The 21,389-nt window shown below is 42.1% G+C and overlaps 1 protein-coding gene across 1 annotated transcript in view; it reads right to left on the reverse strand.

Annotated features, from left to right (window-relative positions):
* Positions 1 to 7,701: 7,701 nt before the first annotated feature.
* COLQ (collagen-like tail subunit (single strand of homotrimer) of asymmetric acetylcholinesterase) overlaps positions 7,702 to 21,389 on the reverse strand; it is a 29,393-nt gene continuing 15,705 nt past the window's right edge. Inside the window, exons 11-17 of the mRNA XM_010191842.1 lie at positions 20,713 to 20,793; positions 16,966 to 17,062; positions 15,287 to 15,426; positions 12,467 to 12,586; positions 11,760 to 11,880; positions 9,729 to 9,831; positions 7,702 to 7,771 (exon numbers count right to left, since the gene is read on the reverse strand). Of these exons, the coding sequence (XP_010190144.1) occupies positions 7,702 to 7,771; positions 9,729 to 9,831; positions 11,760 to 11,880; positions 12,467 to 12,586; positions 15,287 to 15,426; positions 16,966 to 17,062; positions 20,713 to 20,793 (732 nt within the window). The remainder of the gene's footprint in view (positions 7,772 to 9,728; positions 9,832 to 11,759; positions 11,881 to 12,466; positions 12,587 to 15,286; positions 15,427 to 16,965; positions 17,063 to 20,712; positions 20,794 to 21,389) is intronic.

A 21,389-nucleotide genomic window follows, 5' to 3' on the forward strand; every position in this document is an offset into this window, starting at 1 on the left:
CTTTTTGTTTTCTTAAATCAGTCCTTTACTTGTGTGAAGTTCATACATCCAGGCTCCGCTCCTTCTGCTTTGGATAAAGTCATTAAATATTAATTTACATTTTCTTTTTTGTATCATCAGACAATGAAGTAATTTTCTTGTATTCTCTGAACAGCCTGTGAATATGTAGCTGTTCTCAGCACAAGGAGAGGATTCATTTCCCCGTGTTCATATTTCCCCTACATTGGTCAGTGGTTCATGTGAGTTTCGGTGAAACTGAGAGAGGGTCTGGAAAAATGCCTTGGTTTATATCCCTAAATAATCATCAGACAGATCTGATCATCCCCTTAGATCAGAGCTGTCAAGTGTGCATCCCTCAGCTTCAGTGACAACCTTCAGTTGAGCCATGGTGGTGAGGGTGTGGAGGGAAGCTCCTTCTGCTCCCAAATCCCCATGCAATGCAGTAGAAATTAAGAAGTCTTCAGGTACAGACATGCTCACCAAACAGACCCCCCCTGCTGTGAAACCTGGGCATGGGTGTCACAGGCAAGGAGAGAAACCCAAACCACACAACATTGCCCACAGCTGTGTTGCATGGCACTGCAGAAACCTCACTTCTGGGACATCCTTAACAGCTTTTTGGGTGCTTTTGCATTTGCCTCTCTTTATCCTGCAGCTGGAGTCCTGTTATCCTCAGGGCTGCAAAATACGGGGCAGCAGGCTAAAGAGAGCATGGGTTTCCCCTTATAAATGGTCTGTCTAACAGATACTTGGCTGCTGAGTGAGGAGGAATGATTGCGTTATGTGTATGTCCTTAGGGCTCCATTCTTCTTTGCCTAAACCCGGTAGAAACTCTCTTATGTTAACCTATTTGCCCCAGGGGCCAGTTACAGCAGTTCAATGCTCCCTGCCATGTGGTTTCTCCCTGGCAAACCTACAGGACGTAATTTCTCATCAAATAATAGGATAGTGTGGAGCGGAGAACAAATATTTAACTAAACTTTACCTTAGCATAACAGTTCAGTTTCAAGACAGCTTAAAGCAGAGCCTGCTGTCCACAGGCAGCAACAGGTACAGCTCCCTGGCTTTATTTAGAAGCTGTAATCCTGCAGCATTTCACACCAGATGTTGTCTTGCTCAAAACGTTCCTGTCACAGAGCAAGCCTCTCTGCCCTTCCCTGTGTCCACTAAGACCAGTGAGGTTACCAGATTCACCCCACTGGTACCACACTGCTGCTTTGGGGTTACTGCTGGGTTTAACAACTAACCTCTGGTCAAATGAGAGCAAAACAGTAACTCACCACTATGGCCACCAGATGGTTTATGATGGTTTGTCTGAATGAAGCATCACAGCTTGAACTTGAATTTTTATTGTACCTCATGACCAGCCTGCCTGTGGCTTTTTGGCCCATAGTATCCACATCTGCACAGGACACTTCAGGACAGTTCAGTTGCCAGAACTGTTTTCTGTTTCTTACCTCTGATCAGTCATCCTCTCCTTTAGCACTGGTAACAACTCAAAATCTAAGCGGTCCTCAATATTTTCTTGCATGGCACATCCTGTCCTCAGAGCAGTAGTGCCAGATAGGTAAGAGGACAAACCCAATTGCTATGAAGTGTCAGGGTTGCCAGGTTCCCCTAGATGTTTGTCCATCAAATAATCTCAAAGAGGAAGACATGGGAAGCACCAAACAGATGTCCTCCCCGAAATGTCCAGCTGGCTCAGTGCACCCTCCCCCAGCTCCTGCATCCTGAGTTCTGGGAAGGGGGATGGGGGGTGGGGGAGGCCTATGCAATGGGGCTGGGGAAGAGCTATTCCCTCCTTGCTCCACCAAATTGGAGGTGCTCTGGTTTAGAGTACCATGGAAGTTAAGTCTTACATGCCTGCATTTCTGTGTCTGAAGTCAGCACTCAATAGTGATTCAGTGAGAAATGCTGTTCCTCCTGGGAGGGTGATGGTGAATAACTGTTGTCCCACCTTGCTCACCCAATGCAGAGGATGCTGAAGATCCTGAGAAGTCTTTGCCTCTTCTCCAAGATGAATCTTGAAAGCTTTCTCCCATGCCTGGCACAAGGGTCAAACACATACATCTTTCCATGGGCTTGAATTTGACACTGATGTCAGTTTGCTCACTTATTAGATGGTGACACTTTAGACCGGCTGAGAGAGGGTCATCAGTTGCTGAGTTTCTAAATATACTGAACACACTGCTGTGTGAGGAGGTTAATGTTACCTCCTCTTCCTCCCGGCTGATTTATCATGCTGTTACCACAGATTCCTGCTCTGTCGAGGCTCTGCAGTTGAGTCATCGCACATCAGCCAGCCAGGCTCCGGGCCATGCCTGCAGAGGAGCTTGGGGACCTCTTTATCCTTCCCTGTATCCTGCAAAAGATGCCACCGGTAGTCTCAGCCCTGGGGACAGCACAGCAGACAGCTTTTCCTGAAAGGCGTGACATGGTCCTATGTACACCTGGCAGGCGACCACTTCCCACCACTTAGCAGGACCACTTAGCTTTGCTACTGGAGGCTTTGATGGACTCAGCTCCATGGTTCTCCTTCCCCAAAGAAAATGCTGAGCAGCACCCCATGCAGAGAGGGCTGCTGGTTTGGTAGTGGGTAGAAAGGCTGCAGCAAAACACGGCTGTTTAAACAAAAAAGAGAAGATTGTGCATCCAAAAACCGGACCCTCCGTCAGATGCACAGGAAACTGTCAAGAGTTAATTAAAAGACCTGAAAGGCTGGGGATGTAACTCAGTGCTTTTTAAGCTCCAAGATTTTGCTGAGGGCAGAGGGAGGGAAGTAGCCACTAATGTAATTTCCAGCAGGAGTGCTCTCCTCTAATGTAATTTGGCCTGGCTACCCTTTCAAAGGCAGCCTTTCCTCACTGGGCTGGTTCAGGGCCAGTTGAGGGGTTCACCCTCAATGCCCCAGTAATGAGAGATGCAGTGAAAGTATGTGCCCAGGCTTTGCTCTGGCCTCTTCAGACCTGGAGTGACACCAGCCTGCAGCACAGAGGACCCCAATCTGCAGCAACGAGCTTGTTGCTGGGCCTGTAACCGAATGCACTGCTGTAGTGGGTTTTTTTTACAGACCATGTTCAACAAAGACACAAAACCGGCTCATTTGCTTAGGCTTTCTTCCTTTTTTAACTTGATTGAGCCTTGGCAGTGCTCAGCCTGCAAGTTGCACAGTCCCTTGTCAGATCCATAAGCACTGAACTAGATTCCTGATCCCAATTTTACACTCACTAGTTGCCTGCTTTAATTTGACTTCTACCAGCACCTTACTGCAGCCCACTTCAACAGCCCACTGCCTGTAGCAGAGTTCATCAGCCCATTACTTGGTGCTTTCCATGCAAGAGAATGGTTTCCAGTGAGGGGACATTTGCTTTGCTGGATCCATCTCCCTAGGCAAAAGCTATTAGAGGAAGAACTTGAAAGTCTATCTCAAAGTGCTCTCTGTAGCCTCACCCTTTGTGAATTAAAACATTAATTTCCAAAAAACTCTTTAAAGATCTTCTTGTGACATTGCCTTGCCTGCCTGATACACTTGAGTGTCACCAAAGAATCACAGCACAGTGCTGGTTTACTTCTCTTGGATTTATTTTGGTCTTCTGTTTTTTTTTTAATGTGTTTCCCAATTGTAGGTGGCAGCAGAGTACCAGAGTTATTGAATCATCCCCAAAAGCATCTAACCAGGGACTTATTACTGGCACTCAAGCACAGTGCTTGTTCTGGGGAACCCCCCCGGTTTAAGGATAACCATCAATACCCTCTCCCCTTGTCCAAATCAGCGAGAAGGAAATGGAAATGGCACCATGTGATTTTCAGAGTCATTGAGGTTGGCTTCTCTAAGAAGTTGTCCTTTAGAAAGGTAAGAACTAGGGCCAATGAGCTTTGGTGTGAGGTTTGTGGAGCAGCAACCAGTGGAAGACGTTAGAAAAAGGATGGTGTGAGAGGCTGAAAAAACAAGCCAACAAAACCCAGTGCCTGGTAGAGCAGCGAGGGGATTGCAGGGTTTGGGAGGGGCTACAAAGGCTATGAACTTTCATGCTGTTAAAGAAAACCATGGGAGCAAAGAAAAGTGGAGAAAAGCTGCATGGCCAGATTTATGAGCAAGAATTTGAATGATCTGAAGCAAAGAGAGACATGACATAGGCATTTGAGAAGCCAGAGAGGTGAGTATCACAGAAGCTGAGCTTTTAGAAAAGACAGGCAGGAGAACAAAAAAAAATATTTCTATTTCTATTTCTATTTCGACCCCAAACACTGATTCTCTGGCTGTGCATACACTTCCCATTCCCTGAGGGCAGAGCAATGCCCTCCTCTGGGATGCCCCGTCCTCAGGAGGATGCCTTTACCAGCTGGCAGTTCAAGGCAGGAGGCTCTTCTCAAAGCCTGGGTGCCAGCTGCAAGGGGTGACCGAACCTTAGGTGCCAGCATCGCCATTCCCACCATCCATCAGCACCCAGCACTGTTGCTTCCTGCTTTGCAGCCATGAGCTCAGCCTCTGGCAGGAGTTCCTGACCCTAAACATTATGAGGTACCAGGAGGAGATAATCCCCCAAACTGCAGCCCAAAGCCTTATTAAAAGCAGTCTGTCTACCCATTACAACCAGAAATGGAAGCAAGAGGAGCAGTTCTGCACCTGGAGAGCTGCACAGGTCATTTTGGGGCTGAGGCAGCGGCAGGACCAGGAACGCACAGGCAGGAAGAGGCAGCAGGTGTGGGAGAGCAAGTGCTGGGGTTTTTTTTTTTTCCCTTCCCCAGCATCTTAAACTAGGTAATTAGGCTTAAAAACTGTGTTATTAAACCCAAAGTGAAATAAGTGAAAGTAAAGACATACCAGAACTAAGGTAGCATGATTTATTGACATGAGCTGCTAGTACACGCAGTACATAACTACATCTATTTAATCATATGATAAGTGCAAGCTGGATTTTTAGTATACATTTAATACAGTGCATGGAGGAAGCTCATAATGTTTTTTGGACTTGTCTAGGAGTTGTGTACTAATCATTAGAAAAGTCTCCCACAAGCATTTGCTGCTACAAAAGACCAAGGAACTGAAATACTCCAATTAACTTTTGAACCAGACTTGGCACAATGTGTTAAGAAACTCCAAAAAGGAGGGAAGATAATTCACAGCAGCCCAGGTGCCAACCAGCTGAAGAATCCCCAATTAATGATAAAGCAGGTATGTCAGAAATAAGGAGAAAGGAAATATTTTTTTTTGCAACCTTTTAAATTATACATACTTAACACCTTTCCAGATGTCTTTCTCATGCTTTATCATCTGAGGAGAATAAGACAGTAATAGTAGTAAGAATCTTATTTCATTACTTTTTTTTTCCCTTATATCTTACATTGCTTGCTTTCTGTTAAGATGCTGAATTGTTTGTGCTGTATCAATAAAGTCCATTTAAAATCCATACATTGCGAATATTTTCTGACCAGAGTGATGCACCCCTTCCTGAACACATGCAGCACAGGACAACCTAACCTACACCATCACATCTCCTCTACATTTCCTACCCTCCTTGTGCTTGGCTTTGCAACTTCAACATCCTTTGGAGGTAGGAGCTTCTAAAAATGACGCAACTTAAAACTGAAGGCAGAAGGCCACTGGATTACCAAATTTCTCAAAGACTCCAGCCTTTTGGGGAGCAGAGATGAACTCCTTGGAAAAGATGAGGAGTTCGGAGGAAGTCTCTGCAAGCCCAGGACTGTAATCCCCAGCAGATGCTGCCAGAGGTTCAGCCAGAAGGTTGGCCAGCAGGATCACATGGTGTGTGAACATGGCTTTTCCCTGGGAGCATCCCGCCAGGAGACCCACGTGGTGTGGCACTGCTGGATTGTGCTGCCTGCACAAGCACAGGAAATCAAAAGACAACTGAGTTAGTGCCAAAATTGTCAAAGCCTATGGCAAGTTCCTTGCCCCAGTGGTTCCTTGACCCTTTATTAAGACCTCTGTTTGGAAAAAAAAAAACAACTAGAAGAAAAATTTTGAACTATGGAAATGGGCTACAAATGCTGGTGGTTTCACAGCAGCATAAAGAGCCCAGGTAAGTAAGAGCCACAGAAAGTACACCAATTTTGTTGTTTGTTTTTTTTTTAATCGGTGATTTCCAGTATCACTTTGGATATGCAAAGTTAAAGTCATCTATACAGCTGGTAAAATTTGTATGTATTTGATTACTTTAATGCATTATCATTACAATGCAACATTCATCTTTATTTAAGCTTTACCAAAGCACCCGTGTAGGTGCAGCTGTTGCAGTGCTGTCACTGGTACAGATAACCCACACATTGCAAAGTTGTGTACAGCGTTTATCACGAAGCAGAAAAAAGTGGCATGTAGGAAAATAACACATTGATTTGAGATTTGCAGTCCTGAATTCTGCACATCCTTTGTTTCATTTTCTTCTGTTATAGGCTCTTTTACACATAACATTTAATACGCTTTCTGTGTGAAATATGCTCTTTAATGCCTGTTAATAAATAAGTATATAATTACCCTGACTCCTATCAGAACTAATATAGTTGAACAAACTTTCTGAAAAACAAAAATTTAAGTACATTACACAGCACGAATGAGCATCAATAAACACCCTACTCCAAGGTCTGATTTACAGTGATACAAAAGTGAGAACGTACACGGGGAGGGGGGGCAGGTACCCCAGACACAATGGCAAAAACAGTGAGTGGGGAAAGAGGGGGAGGGAGGATAGGGTATAACCAGTAACCAAATGATGCAGGTTGAGTGGACAAGGGGATGAAAAGGAAAAGACTTTGCAGTGTGGAAACCAGAGTGAAGGCGATTGTGTGGTCACGACATGGTTCCAGGCAAGTGATCAATGCTGTCCCAGCCCCTTCAGGGTCATGCAGAGCCCAGCCAGCTCCACAGAGGTGAAAAATACAGAAATAGGTTTCTTCTTTGTCTTTCCTCTGATTTTCTCCTAGGACAGAGCTCCTTGGCTATTTCACAGTTTATTTGTCCAGTTTGGCCTTTGTGGTCTTGAGTTTCAAGCCTCCTGTGACTTCTTGCATTTCAATGCATGCACACAGACACAGACACAGCCAAATGTCTTAGCCCAAAGGTGAAGTCAAACAGATTTTTGCTTCATTTGCTGATCTTTAAATCACTTACTGAAGGGCCTCTGCCTTTTCGACTCACCAAGGTGTATGGTTAACCTTAATGTCGCTGAAGTCACCACTCACATGGATGCACCACTTGGAACCTTCACATTGTAGTTAAAGTCTCTATAAACACCGCATTCAAGATACACTTTGTGTTTATGCTGAGGAAGTTTAAAGACAAAAAACCCTGAAGAGCTTACGTGTAGGTTTAACAGTGCTAAGTCGAGGTAATTGTTATACAATATTCCCGGTTCGTGAAGTTCAGTTTCCAGTAGTTCAATGTTGCATTTGTGATGGGAGAGCAAGCTGCCATCCACAGGCTCACGAAAGTCTTACTGGCAATCACTGTTTGGCATTTCTCTATTAAGACAGGATGCAGTGGTCCTATTCTTTTCCAATCTGACTTCATTTAAAAAAAAAAAAATCTCAAAATGGCCATCAGCAGCATGACATCTGTTTGTTTTCACACAGAGGTGTTTATTTATTGGGTTTTTTGGATATTTTTTGTCCCAGTCCTTGGATAGACTATAGTGTAGCACCTAGCATGTTGCTCTACGTGGGTGCTACACACCTCCACTCCCCTCATGTGAAGTATCGACACTGTGTAGAGTCAATGTAGCAGTAAGAAGTACATCGCAATTTTCCGTAAGACCTAAAATAAAAGAGAATATCTCAGTTTCAAAGTACACTATAGTTCATATTACACAGTTTCTGGATGTAACTCTGTAGGAGCAAAGATCAGAAAATGCCAAGTACAGCAACATATGGGAACAAAATTAAGAGGCTAAATTCCATTAGTGCTCTACTGTGCTCCCCCTTGTCAGCAAAATAAGAGTCCAGGAGAAACTGAGTGAAGTCTTAATTATCTTCTTTTTTTTTTTTAATTAATAAAAAAATCCCCATTGGCAGTGGCACTTGAGCGTTATGCAAGGGTGGGTGTAGGAGGCCTTGGCACTCTCCCTTGGGAACTGTGTAAGGAAATATCTGAGGGTCTGAGTTAAATGTTTTTCCAGTTACTTCCAATAGCTTCAGCAGGTGTTACTATGCCTGTCCTTTAATTTATTTTAATGTACTTGAAATAATGATAGTGACACATGCCCACCTGCAAAATAATAATAAAAAAGTAAATGGAAGGGTCCTTGCAAGAAAAACAGTGATTTTGTCTTTCTGCTGACTTAAAACTGAGCTGCAGTGACTCTACCTATTGAAGACCTGACCAGAGATGTTAATAAAATAAGCATTTTGCTGAGTTTTTATTGCTAGCATATATCTAAGTGAATAACCCATCCATCAGACAGTTCATAAGCTGTGGATTAAGGAGCCATCAAGCAGGTCCTTAAAACTATGTCCCTGGATAACCCACATTTTCAGAAAACCAACATAAAATCTGAAGTGAAGATGTGTGAAATATGAGAAGTGATTTGGGGGCTGGAAAGAGCAGAAAAATGGGAAAATCAGTTGCAGTAGAGGCTGCTTTAGGATGAAACTCCCATGGGAGTGCCAGGCTCATACACTTATCCCATTTCACTGATGAGTCACAGCTTTTTCTTTAGTTTAGCAGATAATTTGCAGACTGCACACACAAAAATAAAGGATCACAGTTGCTCTTCTTCACAACTTGATTATACATGGAAAATGAAATTTATAAAAATTTCTCATGCTTTTGTGGTGCGATTTTTGGCACCAAACTTTGGAGTCTTAGAAGGGAATAGTTTTCCCAGTAGAAAACAGTTCCACACTGCCTGAAGATGACATCACTGTAAAATGTTTCAGGTTGTCAGGTTTGCTGGTCTCGATTTTGGTAATCTCTTACACCAGGAGCACTCCAACAATTGCAGTGGAAAGGCTTAGCACAGCACTTCACTCACAAAGACATTCTGTGGTTTCTTATTCCTGTCAATTAGCACATTATTCTGCCATGAATAATAAGGGCTCTGCACCTAATTTCATTTGCAAATTAAATGTTTCCTGTTAGCCAGTAACAATACCTGACAGCTAAATAGAGGTGCTGCTGTTGGAGGCAAACCGCTGACCATAGGAGGCTGCTTAAAGAAAGGCAGAGAAGGGAAGCCAACAATAAGCAGATGTTATAAATGAAGAGCATTGCTAAGCAGATGCCTGGCTTTGCATCTCTGGTGAGAGAATTGTCTGGTTACTTCAGAAACAAAGATACCCCTAGAGTATCCACTAACGGTAAGGGCTACGGGAGGTCGGTTGGAGGTTGTTTTTTTGGTTTGTTTGGGCTTTTGTTCCTCCAGTGTGATAATTTCCTTCTCATGGTCTCTCCTACACTTGGTATGTCATGGGTGAACATTAATGTAATGATAATGTCACCGAAAGAGGAAATATTTGCAAGCAGTGTGCAAACATATATGTAAGTGATCCTCATTAATTTTCTAGAGTAAGAGGCATATGCTTATTACTGAGAGATGAGATTTAGCCCCTAAAGTCAATGATATGCAGAGATAATTTAATAGACTCTTTCTCTCCCACTACCTGCAGTGATCCCAGCGGAATAAGGTTTAAGTGTGTAATACTTTTCTATTTTAAAGCTGGTAAACAAATGAGAAAAAGAAAAAAGAACCAAAGTGAGGAGAACTCATACATACCCAGGAAGATATGTTTTACATGTCAAATATCCAAAATCCTTCCCATCGCAGTCTTCAACCCCCTCGTGTCTGTAGCCATCTCCGCAGTAAGCACGGCGGCATCCTAGTGAAAAATACATAAAGAAATACCTTCAAGGCACTTCACAGGTAAAGGAGGCAGCTGAGGTAAGTGGAACTAGATTTTTAAGGGTAAAGTACAAATCAAGGCATTTTGAGGAAGGCTTTCTGTAAGGACTGTCTGAGGAGTAGCAATATTCTTCACTACAAAAAATATGTTATTTTTTGTCTAATTTCAATGACCAAGTGGAAAAATGGATAACTACTAAAAATAACTACTACGGGAACACTAGTTACAGCAGCATTTATTCTAACAACAATTTTAATAATTATTGTTACCATCGATTAAAAAAAATAAAGGACACATAAAATACAGTTAACAGAAGTTATTTGGGGAGGTCATATTTCCCAAAAAACACTTTGAGGCCATTAAGTGGTTTGAAAATCCCAATCCTTTGTGCAGTATCCACGTGTGTCTACTGTGAGTTCCCATGTATGAACAGAATTATACAGATCTATTTCCTGTCTATCAAAAAAAAAAGTATGTAATGATGGCTAAAAAGGTGTTTTCTCACTGACTTGAATGTGAGGGGGCCTTGTGACATTTTTTCATGGAGATTGGCATGTAGGCTGCAGTAATATGTGGATTTGTTTGCTATTTTAGCAACAGGACTTTGTTTTTGATGTACTTAACTACTTGAGTATGGCTTTATAAATTGAAAAATTTCATTTAGCTCAAAATCCCTTTGACATCTTCTCAGAGACACTATTAGGCAGCAGATTAAAAGGACATTCAAGAATATGGAGTTCATAAGACTTAAAGTGGGTTATTTACAACTAGAAATTAATTAATTGCACCAAGTATCTGTTCATTAGAAATTGATGCTTCCAAGAGCAACAAGCCTATTTTAAAATTAAATCCTCTTAATATTTGGTTAACCTTGTTCATTTGGTTCAGTTACAAGAGCAGAATGACGGCAATGTATTTGTTTCCAAGTAACTCAATGATAACTCTTCGGGTCACATCAGTGTCAGAATTCTATGCAAATTCTAAATTAAACATTTTCTCGAGCTTGGAGCCTGGAGAGCTCATGATTTCTTGTTGGATTACTCTGCAGTCATGCAAGCTTAGAGGGGCACTCATCTATATGCCTCCCTATACCTGTTGCAACTGAACTGCCTTTGAAATTTCCTCCCTGCTGTCAACGAGAAGTTAGCTGGAATTCCTTAGTTGTAAGAGGAAGGGTGACAATGGATAGATGAATGGGCAAACTTGCACAGAGTGACTGCTTACACTTCATTTCCTTAGAATGAAAGGTTAAAAAACAGAGGGCTATGTAAATGAAAAAGAAAAATTGCATCTTTCAGTGTTGGCTCATAGTTGCTCTGAAATGTGAAGGAGCATCCCTTTGCTAGTACTGAGTACCAAGCCTACTGTGTGCGAGCTGTAGATGTTGCAGAGCGCTGTGCTCTGGGGAAGGAATCAAGCAGTACAAGTAGCTGAAAGGTAGAAGGTGAAGGTACGCTCTTTGCTATCCACAACCAGCAAAATGAAAAGAAGATTGTCTAGACAGGAATCAAATGTTGTCTAAAGCTAATAGTGAAGGGAGTGGGCTGACACTTTCTCGAGGCAAGTGAATAACAAAATCCAAATTGATTTTACGGGACCCAGGACTGGCTTGCCAGTGAGGAATGTCATCCTCAATGAGGATGTATGAGAAGTACTTGGGGGTCACCTCTGTCTTGTGCTGGTGTGAGGCACCCACATGCACCAAGGACCTCAGGTTTTGTACTGTGGTCATCACACCTCTCTCTCCCAGTGCCTGCACTTGAGTCGCAAACCGCTCAAGCTCCCCTTAGTGAAACACCTACCTGTGTGACACTTGTGTGACTTACACAGCGGTATACCCTGCAGAAACAACTAATGCACCTTCCGTGATGGAAAGAGGCTGCTCTTGTCATGCTGTAACTTACTTATACAGTCATCCGTCACAACTGCATTGCCGTCGTCACACTCTTCCCCATCCTGTATGATCCCATCACCACAGGTACCACCAGCACCAAAGCGGTAATCCACAGGGTAGAAAGGGGTGACCTGGCCAAAGAAGCACACAGCAGTTACCGAAATGACCATGAGCAGCCTGGCCAGCAAGCAGAGGTGAAGGACTGTGGGAAGCAAATCCCACAACCAGGTTTCATATCCCATTATTTGGTAGTTTGCACAGTTTATACAGAATCTGATTCAAAGTCCAGTGGACACAAGAAGGATCCTGCTGCTGATTTCAGAGGGACTTAGCTTAGTTCCCTGAAGGAACAAGGAAATACATGCTTTTAGTTAGCAGGGTTTGCGTTTTCCCAAAACTTTGTACTCTGGTGAGTTTTGCCTTATTTTGTATTAAATAATAATAAAAAAAAGCTCTTTACTATTACAGTTCCCCAAACTCAGCCCCAGTGGAGCCTGGCTCACAGGGACATTAGCAACACTGAGTTGCAGCCTCAGCAATTAAGACTCCTGTGAAAAAAAAATTAACTGAATTAGGTACCGATGTGGCAATACTCCAAAAAGAGCTTTCACTCCATTAGTTTCACTGATTCTGTAGGACACAGTACACAAATATGTTCTGTATTTAAAAATGAAACATACACTCACAAGTTTTCTGAGACCACAGTCATATTTTCACCTGGATTGGGAGCCATCCAAAGGTATCCTTGAAATACAAAGACCTCTGGTCTCTTCTAAAAGCTAAGGCATTTTCGGTGTTTAACCGGTCCAATTCTTCTTGATTATTCACCACAAAAATCTGGGTAGAGAAAAAGAGATGATTGGTAACCCTCTAAGGAAGTATTTTTGATTGTCATTTAATTTAGCTTTGTAAACTGATATATTTAACTGTAAATAAATAAATAATTGCACAGAAAAATGATTTGGTTGTTTTCAGAAACAGAATAGTGTGAGAAAGTAGACCCATGGACTGCCAGACTGTAAGAGGCTCCATTGTGACTGATAAGAGTCTCCAAAGGAAGACTGTCTTTCCTGAGCACTTAACTACAACTCCAATGGCCCCTGTTACAAAATGCACATCCACAGGTAAGCATGATACAAACACATAGCTCAATGCAACCTTCACTTATGTTTTACCACTTTGTACTTTGTTTAGATTTAATTGGCATTGAAATGCATGTTACTTTACACACATATACTTTAGTCCAAAGCCAAATTTTCAATTAAACAGAAAAACATTAGTTCAAAATGGAAAAATTAGGATGAGTTGCTCTCTTAGATATTATTTTAATGTCTCAACCACTGAAACTGGCTGTAAGGGGCATCAGGAAATAATATCTTCCTTCAGCAGCTTAATCAAATTAATTTTAGCAAGATTCAAACCATTTTTAAATTAAGAAACAGCAAATTGAATGCTGAGCAAAATGGATTTAGAGATGAGCTTGATTCCCAATAGCATAAACAGAATTGGCTCTTTTAAAATGATTACAATTTACCCTGAAATTTTTACATAGCAAAATATTTCCATAGCCTCCGACAAAGGCCAGTTTCATTAAAGAAGCATGGAATAAAAATGCCTTCAGCTTGAATGGAAGAAAGCAAAGAACTGATTCTGTAATTGAGTTTAGGAGCTCAAGTCCCAGTCTCAGAGTTCTCATTTCTCTTGAAATCAAGAGCAGATCTGCCCTCTCTGAAACTCTCTATTATGGATACTGGCTTTTGAAATTGCAAAAGATTTGAAAACCTGAATGAACTGTAGCCAGTGACAGAAAACCACTGCTTTGCTTCCCAGCCTCTCCCCACTGCTGGCACCGGAGGAGCTGATTGGCGAGCAGGTGTTTGCACTGGGAACATGCTACTTTTACGATGCTGCTTTGGCAAACCACTCAACATGAGAGACCGGGAGCACAGAGCACCTTCTCAGGGGCATTTCCAGGCACAGCTATAGCAACCCTGACAATAGTCTTCAAGTGGTACAAGACAGGCTTCAAAGCTGCTGCGTGGGGATCTGAACAGAATAAATAATAGCAAAGTTTAAGCTCCTGCTCTCAACACTCGAGGGAGTAAAACAAATGGGGCAGGCAAAGGGAGAGTGCTGCTCTGCAAGTCCACTTTCAGAGCTGAGGCTTCCCTCTTTGCCATCCCACATTTCTGACAATTAAATGGTATTTTATCATCATTGATTGAGGGTTCATAGCAACAAGGTAGGGTACTTATATTCTAGGTAGTTACACTCTCATTCACATCTTTTAAGATCTAGCATAAAACTGCCTGATGGAGAAGGAGGGTGATAAGACCTACACAGGATATTGCAAGCATTGTACCATATTCTATGAGATATCCGTGCTGTGAAGTACATGATAGTTTTCTGCAATAGTGTGCATTTTCTTTCATGCACTTTCTTCTCTCACAATTAAGTTTTAAAAATAACAGGGCTTTTTTGTAACGCAGCACAGACAGGGAGGATGAGCGAGCAGCTGATGAGACTTGCAGCACACTCATGCAAAAGATTGAGTTCAATGACCCAGTTTAATGGACACTGTTGTGAGTATGTCTCTTTCACATGCTGTAACAGCTTTCTGACAAGGTGACAGATGGGAAAGTTAACAAAACTAATCACTGCTCTTTGTCATTCAGAGACGACCGGACACCACACAATATCCACTTGCATGAATGGAGTGGCTGGGCTGCGCTAGTACACAGCAGTGAAGTAGCATTTTCATTGCTGATTAAGTGCTACAATGCTCAGAATAATAAGGCAGAGCCCAGCGGAAGGAAAAGTACTGAAATGGTATTTACAAATCCCAAAGAAATCAGAGATGAAAAACTGCTGGGTCACTTTCCAGCACTGACTTGTCCTTCAAAGTACTTTGTCCAATGTGCTCATAAAAATGCTTGCAAGAAGGGTAAAGATTGATACCAGCTATACAATGTCTATTTCTACAGACAGGAAGGAGCTCAGAAGTCTGATTCCTATGGTTTGTGGAGACTCCTTTTTGGTACAAAGTAGAGAGTTTATGCTTTGGGAGAAAGTTCTATCATATATGAGAAATGCTCCAGCTCAATATTCAGTTCTGAAATTACTGTCTTTGCAGAAGAAGATACAAAAAATAAGCAAGAAACAGATGCTTCCTTCAGTAACCAATCTGAAATATATTTCAATTGACTGAAATGAAAAAAACTCAACAGATTATATATGTACAGTAAGAAACAGAAAAGAGCATCCTCCAGCTCAAAAAGAAGTTTCTAAACATGTGCTACGTTACTGATGGTTTGAAACAGCTGCATTTTAGCATCTTGACCACACAATCCTCAGATGAGTTATGAGAGCAGACTTTCTTGCACTGACTGGATCTCAGAGGTGGTGGATACTAGAGATAATGCATTTCCCACATAAAGACATCTTCCCTCTTAAATGCAAAATATGAGTGAATACAACACCTCTAATAATAAAAGTATTTAAGAATCACTCACATCCTCTCCCAGAAAATCTGCTTACCGCAGGGACTTTCGGATAACTGTATCCAAACAGAGGTTCCTCATATGATGGGTTATTCATATGCTGTGGGGATCTGCAGACACATCTCCCTGGAGGCCCTGGAAGTCCTCGTTCCCCTTTTGGTCCTATTGCAAATTGCCCTAGGAAGCAAAATACCAGGTTAGAGTTTTAGACTCTGTAGACATCCACAACACTCTGGACTTACGTGTTTGTGCAACCACTTGAGTAATGCTGTTTCAGAGGTTTCTGTACAAGAAAACCCAACCAGAAATACAGGAGTGCTACAAATAAAGACAAAAAAACTACTGCTTTTTGACTTTCAGACTTTGGCAAGGATGAACTACTCTGCAGAATTAGACTATGAGCCAACATGTTCATTCTGCAAGCAGTGACATCACGACAGAAAGGTCATTTAGGAGAAGAATTTATATTCTAGAGGGGAAAAAAAAAAACATCAGCAAGCCTGACACAAACTTTCTGTGGATAGAATAAAGCCTTCAGAAAGTAATCGCAAGATCCTGGCTGCCTGCCCATTAGCACGGTGAAAATTCTGCCCTCTGAAAATGTCCAGTTAATTTACTGAGGATAAAGATGTTTCATAGTGGAAGACATGAGATACGTGAAGATTTCGAAGCAGCCCCCAGCTTCACAGATGTCCCATTTCTAGGCCACCAGAAGGAAGAGATGTCTTGCCCACTAATGTAAGCAAGGGAATTAAAAGGGAAAGCAAAGTGGGAGAGGGCAGTAGAAGCAGCTGTTGTTCATTTGAAGATACAGTAGCTCACAGAATCACAGAATATTAGGAGTTAGAAAGGACCTCAAAAGATCATCTAGTCCAACCCCCCTGCCAGAGCAGGATCACCTAGACTAGGTCTAGGTGCCAACTGGTTTTGCTTTTCTTTTCAGATACTTTCTATGTATCCCGGTTGAGAAAATCCTACGTGAGGGCTCAGTGTCACTGAACACTGTGGGTTGCATATGGTCCTTCATATCTATGCTTGGTCTCACAGGAGCAAGCAAGCTGCCCAGAGTTCAAGTGCATGCATAGCTTTGAAGCTGTATAATTATCAGTTAGAAGATTTTTCTCATGATTTCTACAACAGGTACAAATGCAGTGAGCATAGATTTCCAGTACTTAATTAAAGAGAGTTTTCTCCACTGCTCCTTTTCCCCTCTCTGACTCCTATCCCCTCCTTCTCTTCCCTTCTTTCTTTAATGCCATTGTGACTTGAGTCTCATCTGTTTTTCTTTTACAGAGCTGCACAGGGTAAGTATGTCTTGGCTGATTACAAATCACAATCTTTCACTGTAAGCCAGGATATCTGGAGAAGCAGCAGACCTTTGATGATGGAGATTAACTAGTCCCTCCAATGCTGCCAGATGGCTTTTCATCATTCCCATCTACCAAAGTCCCACAGGAACCACATAAACCATGGGTTTGGATTTATTTTAAACATCAGAAGCCATGATGTAGACTTTAAAGTACGGTGTAGAGTATTTATAACGGACAAAATTGGCATGACCTGCCTCAGGAGAAATAGTCTCCTTGTTGTCAGTGGAGAAGCAAATGAAGCCCTGCAGCACTTTTAGTAGAGGGGCCTATGTAGGTGAACATGATGAGTCAGAAGGGGTTGGGGAGGAGGGACACTATTTAGGAGATCACCTGATCTCCTGCTTACCTGATACTGAAGGTCCAGGGGGGCCTGGCTGGCCAGAAGGACCAGGCCTTCCAGGTGGACCCATGATACCCGCAGGTCCAATGTCTCCCTTTAGTCCCTAGGAGAAAGGAGACATCCATTTAATTGCTAAACTGTTAATAACACACAACCTCCTCAAGCCAGCACTGGCTTCCCTTTCAAGAAAGCCAAGATATTTGTCAATAGGAGCATGAAGCATGAACTTGACAGCCACCACCCCAGAGGAAGAGGTGCTGTCCTCTTGTGCATGGAGACAGAAAAGCATGTCCAGGCAGGATTTCTGCTCCTAAATGTGAGCAGTCCCAGCAAACCTCCTCTGTGTGGAGTCACGAATGATCCTGCTCTGGCTTCAATCATTTGGTGGCCTTTCTTTAAGGATGCCTTCTTACTCCTGGTGGCTTTCTAGGAGTCAGTGCAGCTCAGAAAGAAAGGGCTGGTGGAGCTGAAATAGATGACCCTGGATAATCTTTAGTGACTGCGACATTTCCTAGTCTTAGGGTGCAGTCTTTCAGAAGCACACTATTGACTGTGAGGCCCACACTGTTTTCAGCAGTACTTCAGCTGCCTGAGGACTTATATCTCCTTAACTTTCACTGTGGGTATAGATGTGTTAATAAATCATCTCATGGTGTGCAATGGCTGGACTTTACAAAGTGCAAGCCAGTGTGCGGCAACACCAGGTTGACAAATAGCGTCCCTCTGGTACCTTATGACTCAGTTAAAAATGCTGTAAAATTACCTGTGAGAGACAACCTTACACACAGTTACCATACAATAGATAATATTCTATATCAGCCCTAATCTGCCTCATGGGAGGTTGTTTGTGCAGCCATACCATTAGACATTTGGAAGTTTCACTCTAGAACTGTTCAGCACCTTCCTATTTTTGCTCCTGAATTTAATATGGTGACACTTATTAAAAATAACTATATTTATCTTCCTGCTCATACACTCTCCAGGGCTTGAATTTCTCAGCTTTATATCAGAAGTGTATTACATAGCTTAAGTATCTTATTTGATTTTTATGTAACCATATACATTATTTAGCATAACAAAAATGATGTGTGCTATATAAGCTTTCCTTTAATGACAAAGGAGATTAATTCCTTGAGGATGGTGTAATTCCAGGTTAATGTGCATTCACGGGTGCATGATGAGTGGTTGCAAGTCTAATTTCAGAGTAATGAAGCATATATAGTAGTATACGCTAAAATAATTTGGTTTTATATAATATGTTGCATCCCATGGATAAGTTTGAATGTCACTTGCACCATTTCAACAGAGGAAGGTTGATTTTGCCATGGCCCATAAAGAACTAATTGAATATTTGCTTTGTTTAATCCTATTAGATAAGCTCTGTGCCATCAAAATATTCCAGGATTTATGTGAATGTCAGCGATGCTGATCCCTAATTACCTCTTACATTACGCAACACAGGACTAGCAGACCAGGATTTTGTAACCCCCAAGATGTCTGTGGAAAATCTCTGTCCCCCACACAACAAAGATCTGGCAGAGGCAAGTCAGCACCAGTCAGACATGTACTGCCCAAAAAAGAGCTGTCTGCTGTGTCTCCTGCTTTGAAGGAATGATTGCTTAATATGCTCTTGTTTAGCACAGATTAAATAATAATGGTAGTGATTTATATTAAATATTTCTGATTTGTTTCTTTTCACATGCACCCATGAAATTCAGAAAAGCTTTCCCCACAATATTTATATTTCTCTCCCTTCTTTCTAAACCCCTATGTCATTCCTCCTTATCAAGACTGAAATGCTAAACTTGCTCCCAAGGGTCAGTTTCCAAGTTATGAAGCTTTGGATGTCACATCTCAGAGGGCAATGAGGCTGCGGCTTGTGACTCCCACGTCCTGGCCACCCTGTAGGAAGAGCCTGCCCCAGAGGCAGGGCAGAGCTGAAGAAGTCAGTGAGATAATCAAGAAGTATCTCAAAATGGCAGCGGAAGTGACACCTTCCTAATTTAGCTGCTCTTTTCTAGGGATGGCAGCTGGATCAAGAGACAGGAAATGGCCCCATGTTGATGGCAGCTATCCTCCCAGCTGAACAAACAGCCAGATGACAACTACAGCACTTAAAGGCAGCAGCCAGACCCACAGAGCCTTGAAATGCCACTCAGCTTTTTTCAAAGGATTAGGAAAGAAGAAAGGAATCAGCTAGTTCACCAATTACAGAGGAAAACCCACTTTTCCTGCAGAAGATCAATTTGAAATTGCTTTCAGGACATCAGAAAGGCGTTTGTGTACTGGGCCTGGAAATTTTAATTTAGGGCCAGACTATAGTTCTTTTAGTCACACTGATTGTTGCCTTAAATTATGACTCGCCTTGTGTCACCACTTTTTGATTAAGACACTGTGTAACGTGACAAAATGTCTAAGGTCAAGTACAGAGTGCACTGTGTTCAAGTTGATCAGCAGGCACTGCATCTTCTCTCTGCCTTGTGTTTCGGAAAGATATCCTGTGCACATTACTTTGGCAAGACAGATGAGCAGTTTACAAAAAAATCCCAAAACAACAACAAAAGCCCAGCAAAGAGCAGACATCAGCTTTTAAAAACTGACAAATCAAGGACAAAAAAATATTTCTTCTGGGTCATCTAGCAGACTTAACATTGCACATACCTTCCTTATTTGGTGAGCTATTACTCCCTTCCCCCAGCACCCAACCTTTCATTTTCCCCCACATTAGGTATTCTTTCACTTCGGATATTAGATGACAGCATCAGAGCAACAGTGAGGCAGGCATGTGCCTCTGTTTGCAATGCTGGGCATAGCCAGGTTGCAAATAAAGTGCTTTTAGCTGAGCCCATTAACCACTGTATCCACAAGCTCCTGTATCTGGGCAGAAGTTCATTACAACTAATGTCAGCCTAGGAACAACCAGTTCCTTTCCCTGTCAGCAGAAAGAAACAGGCTCTGCAGGTGGCAATTCAGAGCACCAAAAGGACTGGTCTCCTTTGTCTCCCCCAATATAAATGTTAAAAATAAATAAAGAAGGAAAGGTGCTCCTAAAGAGGCCCATTTGGTGACCTGAACAGGTAACGATACTAATATTGCAACCTCTTCCTTGAAAAATGCTATAGTGGAGGAGTCAGTATCTAATTTACACACAACTTGTGGTCTTTACAATTCACCTGAAAATCTGAAAAAATAGTTCCACCTGCATAATTATTTTGAGCTCTAAATAAGGACCATTTGTCAACCATCCCATTCCTGAACAGCTTCCATACAAGATTACTATCCCTTCAGGTCACTAGGTGTCTTCCTGACCTTTCTCAGAGCAGAAGAATCTGTCCCTGGCATGTAGTACTATGGCGAGAACTGTCATACAAATATCGAGTCTAACAAATCAATCTTGGTTTAGTGTTAACAGAGGAAATGGGAGAAACTGAGAGGGTGTTCTGCACTTTGCACTGTGTGTCGGACATCTCCAAGGCCTTTTGGCTCTGCAAGCTGACCTATTTTGACCAACACTTGGACCTGGTACAAGCTTGATTTTCCCCATGCGGCATGGAGCTGAATGTTGCAGATAAGCCCTAAAGCTGAAGTTTTAACTTCTGCACAACCTGTGCAGGTGTGTGAGGTGTTTCAGGGCTTCTGTCCACTCCTGTTGTTACAATTTGCATGGTACCATTGGAGCACAGACCACACAGTCATACGTCACAACCACACAGACACCAGGCATCACATAAAGGGGAAACACCATGGTCATACTTGTTTGCCTCGTTTTCCAGGTCTTCCTATAGGTCCTCTGTGTCCTGGTACTCCAGATTGTCCCTTTGGGCCCATCTCTCCCTTGGTGGGTGTGGAGGGAAGGAAGCAGAATGTTCAGTACAGAAATGCACATTACCTTAGTTATACTGGTCTTATATAAGACAGCAGATGGATTTTGCTCTAATTCGTATGATTCCTTTAGGTAATGCTTGCACCATTTGTTTCTCAGAACATCAAAATTATAATAAAATAATTTAAAACAAGCATAACAAAAAAGATATCTCTTACAATTTACTCAAATTTCCCTGCAAAATCCTTTCCTAAAGAGGAAGCCAAATGGAGAGATCAGAAACTTCATCAAACACTTGGAGAGGTCAAGGCTAGAAAAACTTTCTGACCCCTTGGCAATACATTGCATTGCTGGTAAGACGCACTTGTAATAAAATCAATCAGGGAAAGGGAGGTGAATTCACTCATCTTCCAGCCTCCTTAGAAGTAACCATTATTTCCTTATCCTAATTTCAGAGATAAGATGTGTTTATGTCATAAAATTATCCTTCTTTACAATTTCTATCCATAAGCCAACATCTGAATTGTGAATGTTTCTCAAGTAGAGAATAATGATGATAACAAAACTGGTCAGTCATCACTGCTTCTTGTAGTAGTACTATTACAAT

The sequence above is a fragment of the Mesitornis unicolor genome, unplaced genomic scaffold (assembly GCF_000695765.1).
Source record: "Mesitornis unicolor isolate BGI_N332 unplaced genomic scaffold, ASM69576v1 scaffold13519, whole genome shotgun sequence".
In the NCBI taxonomy this organism is placed as follows: domain Eukaryota; kingdom Metazoa; phylum Chordata; class Aves; order Mesitornithiformes; family Mesitornithidae; genus Mesitornis; species Mesitornis unicolor.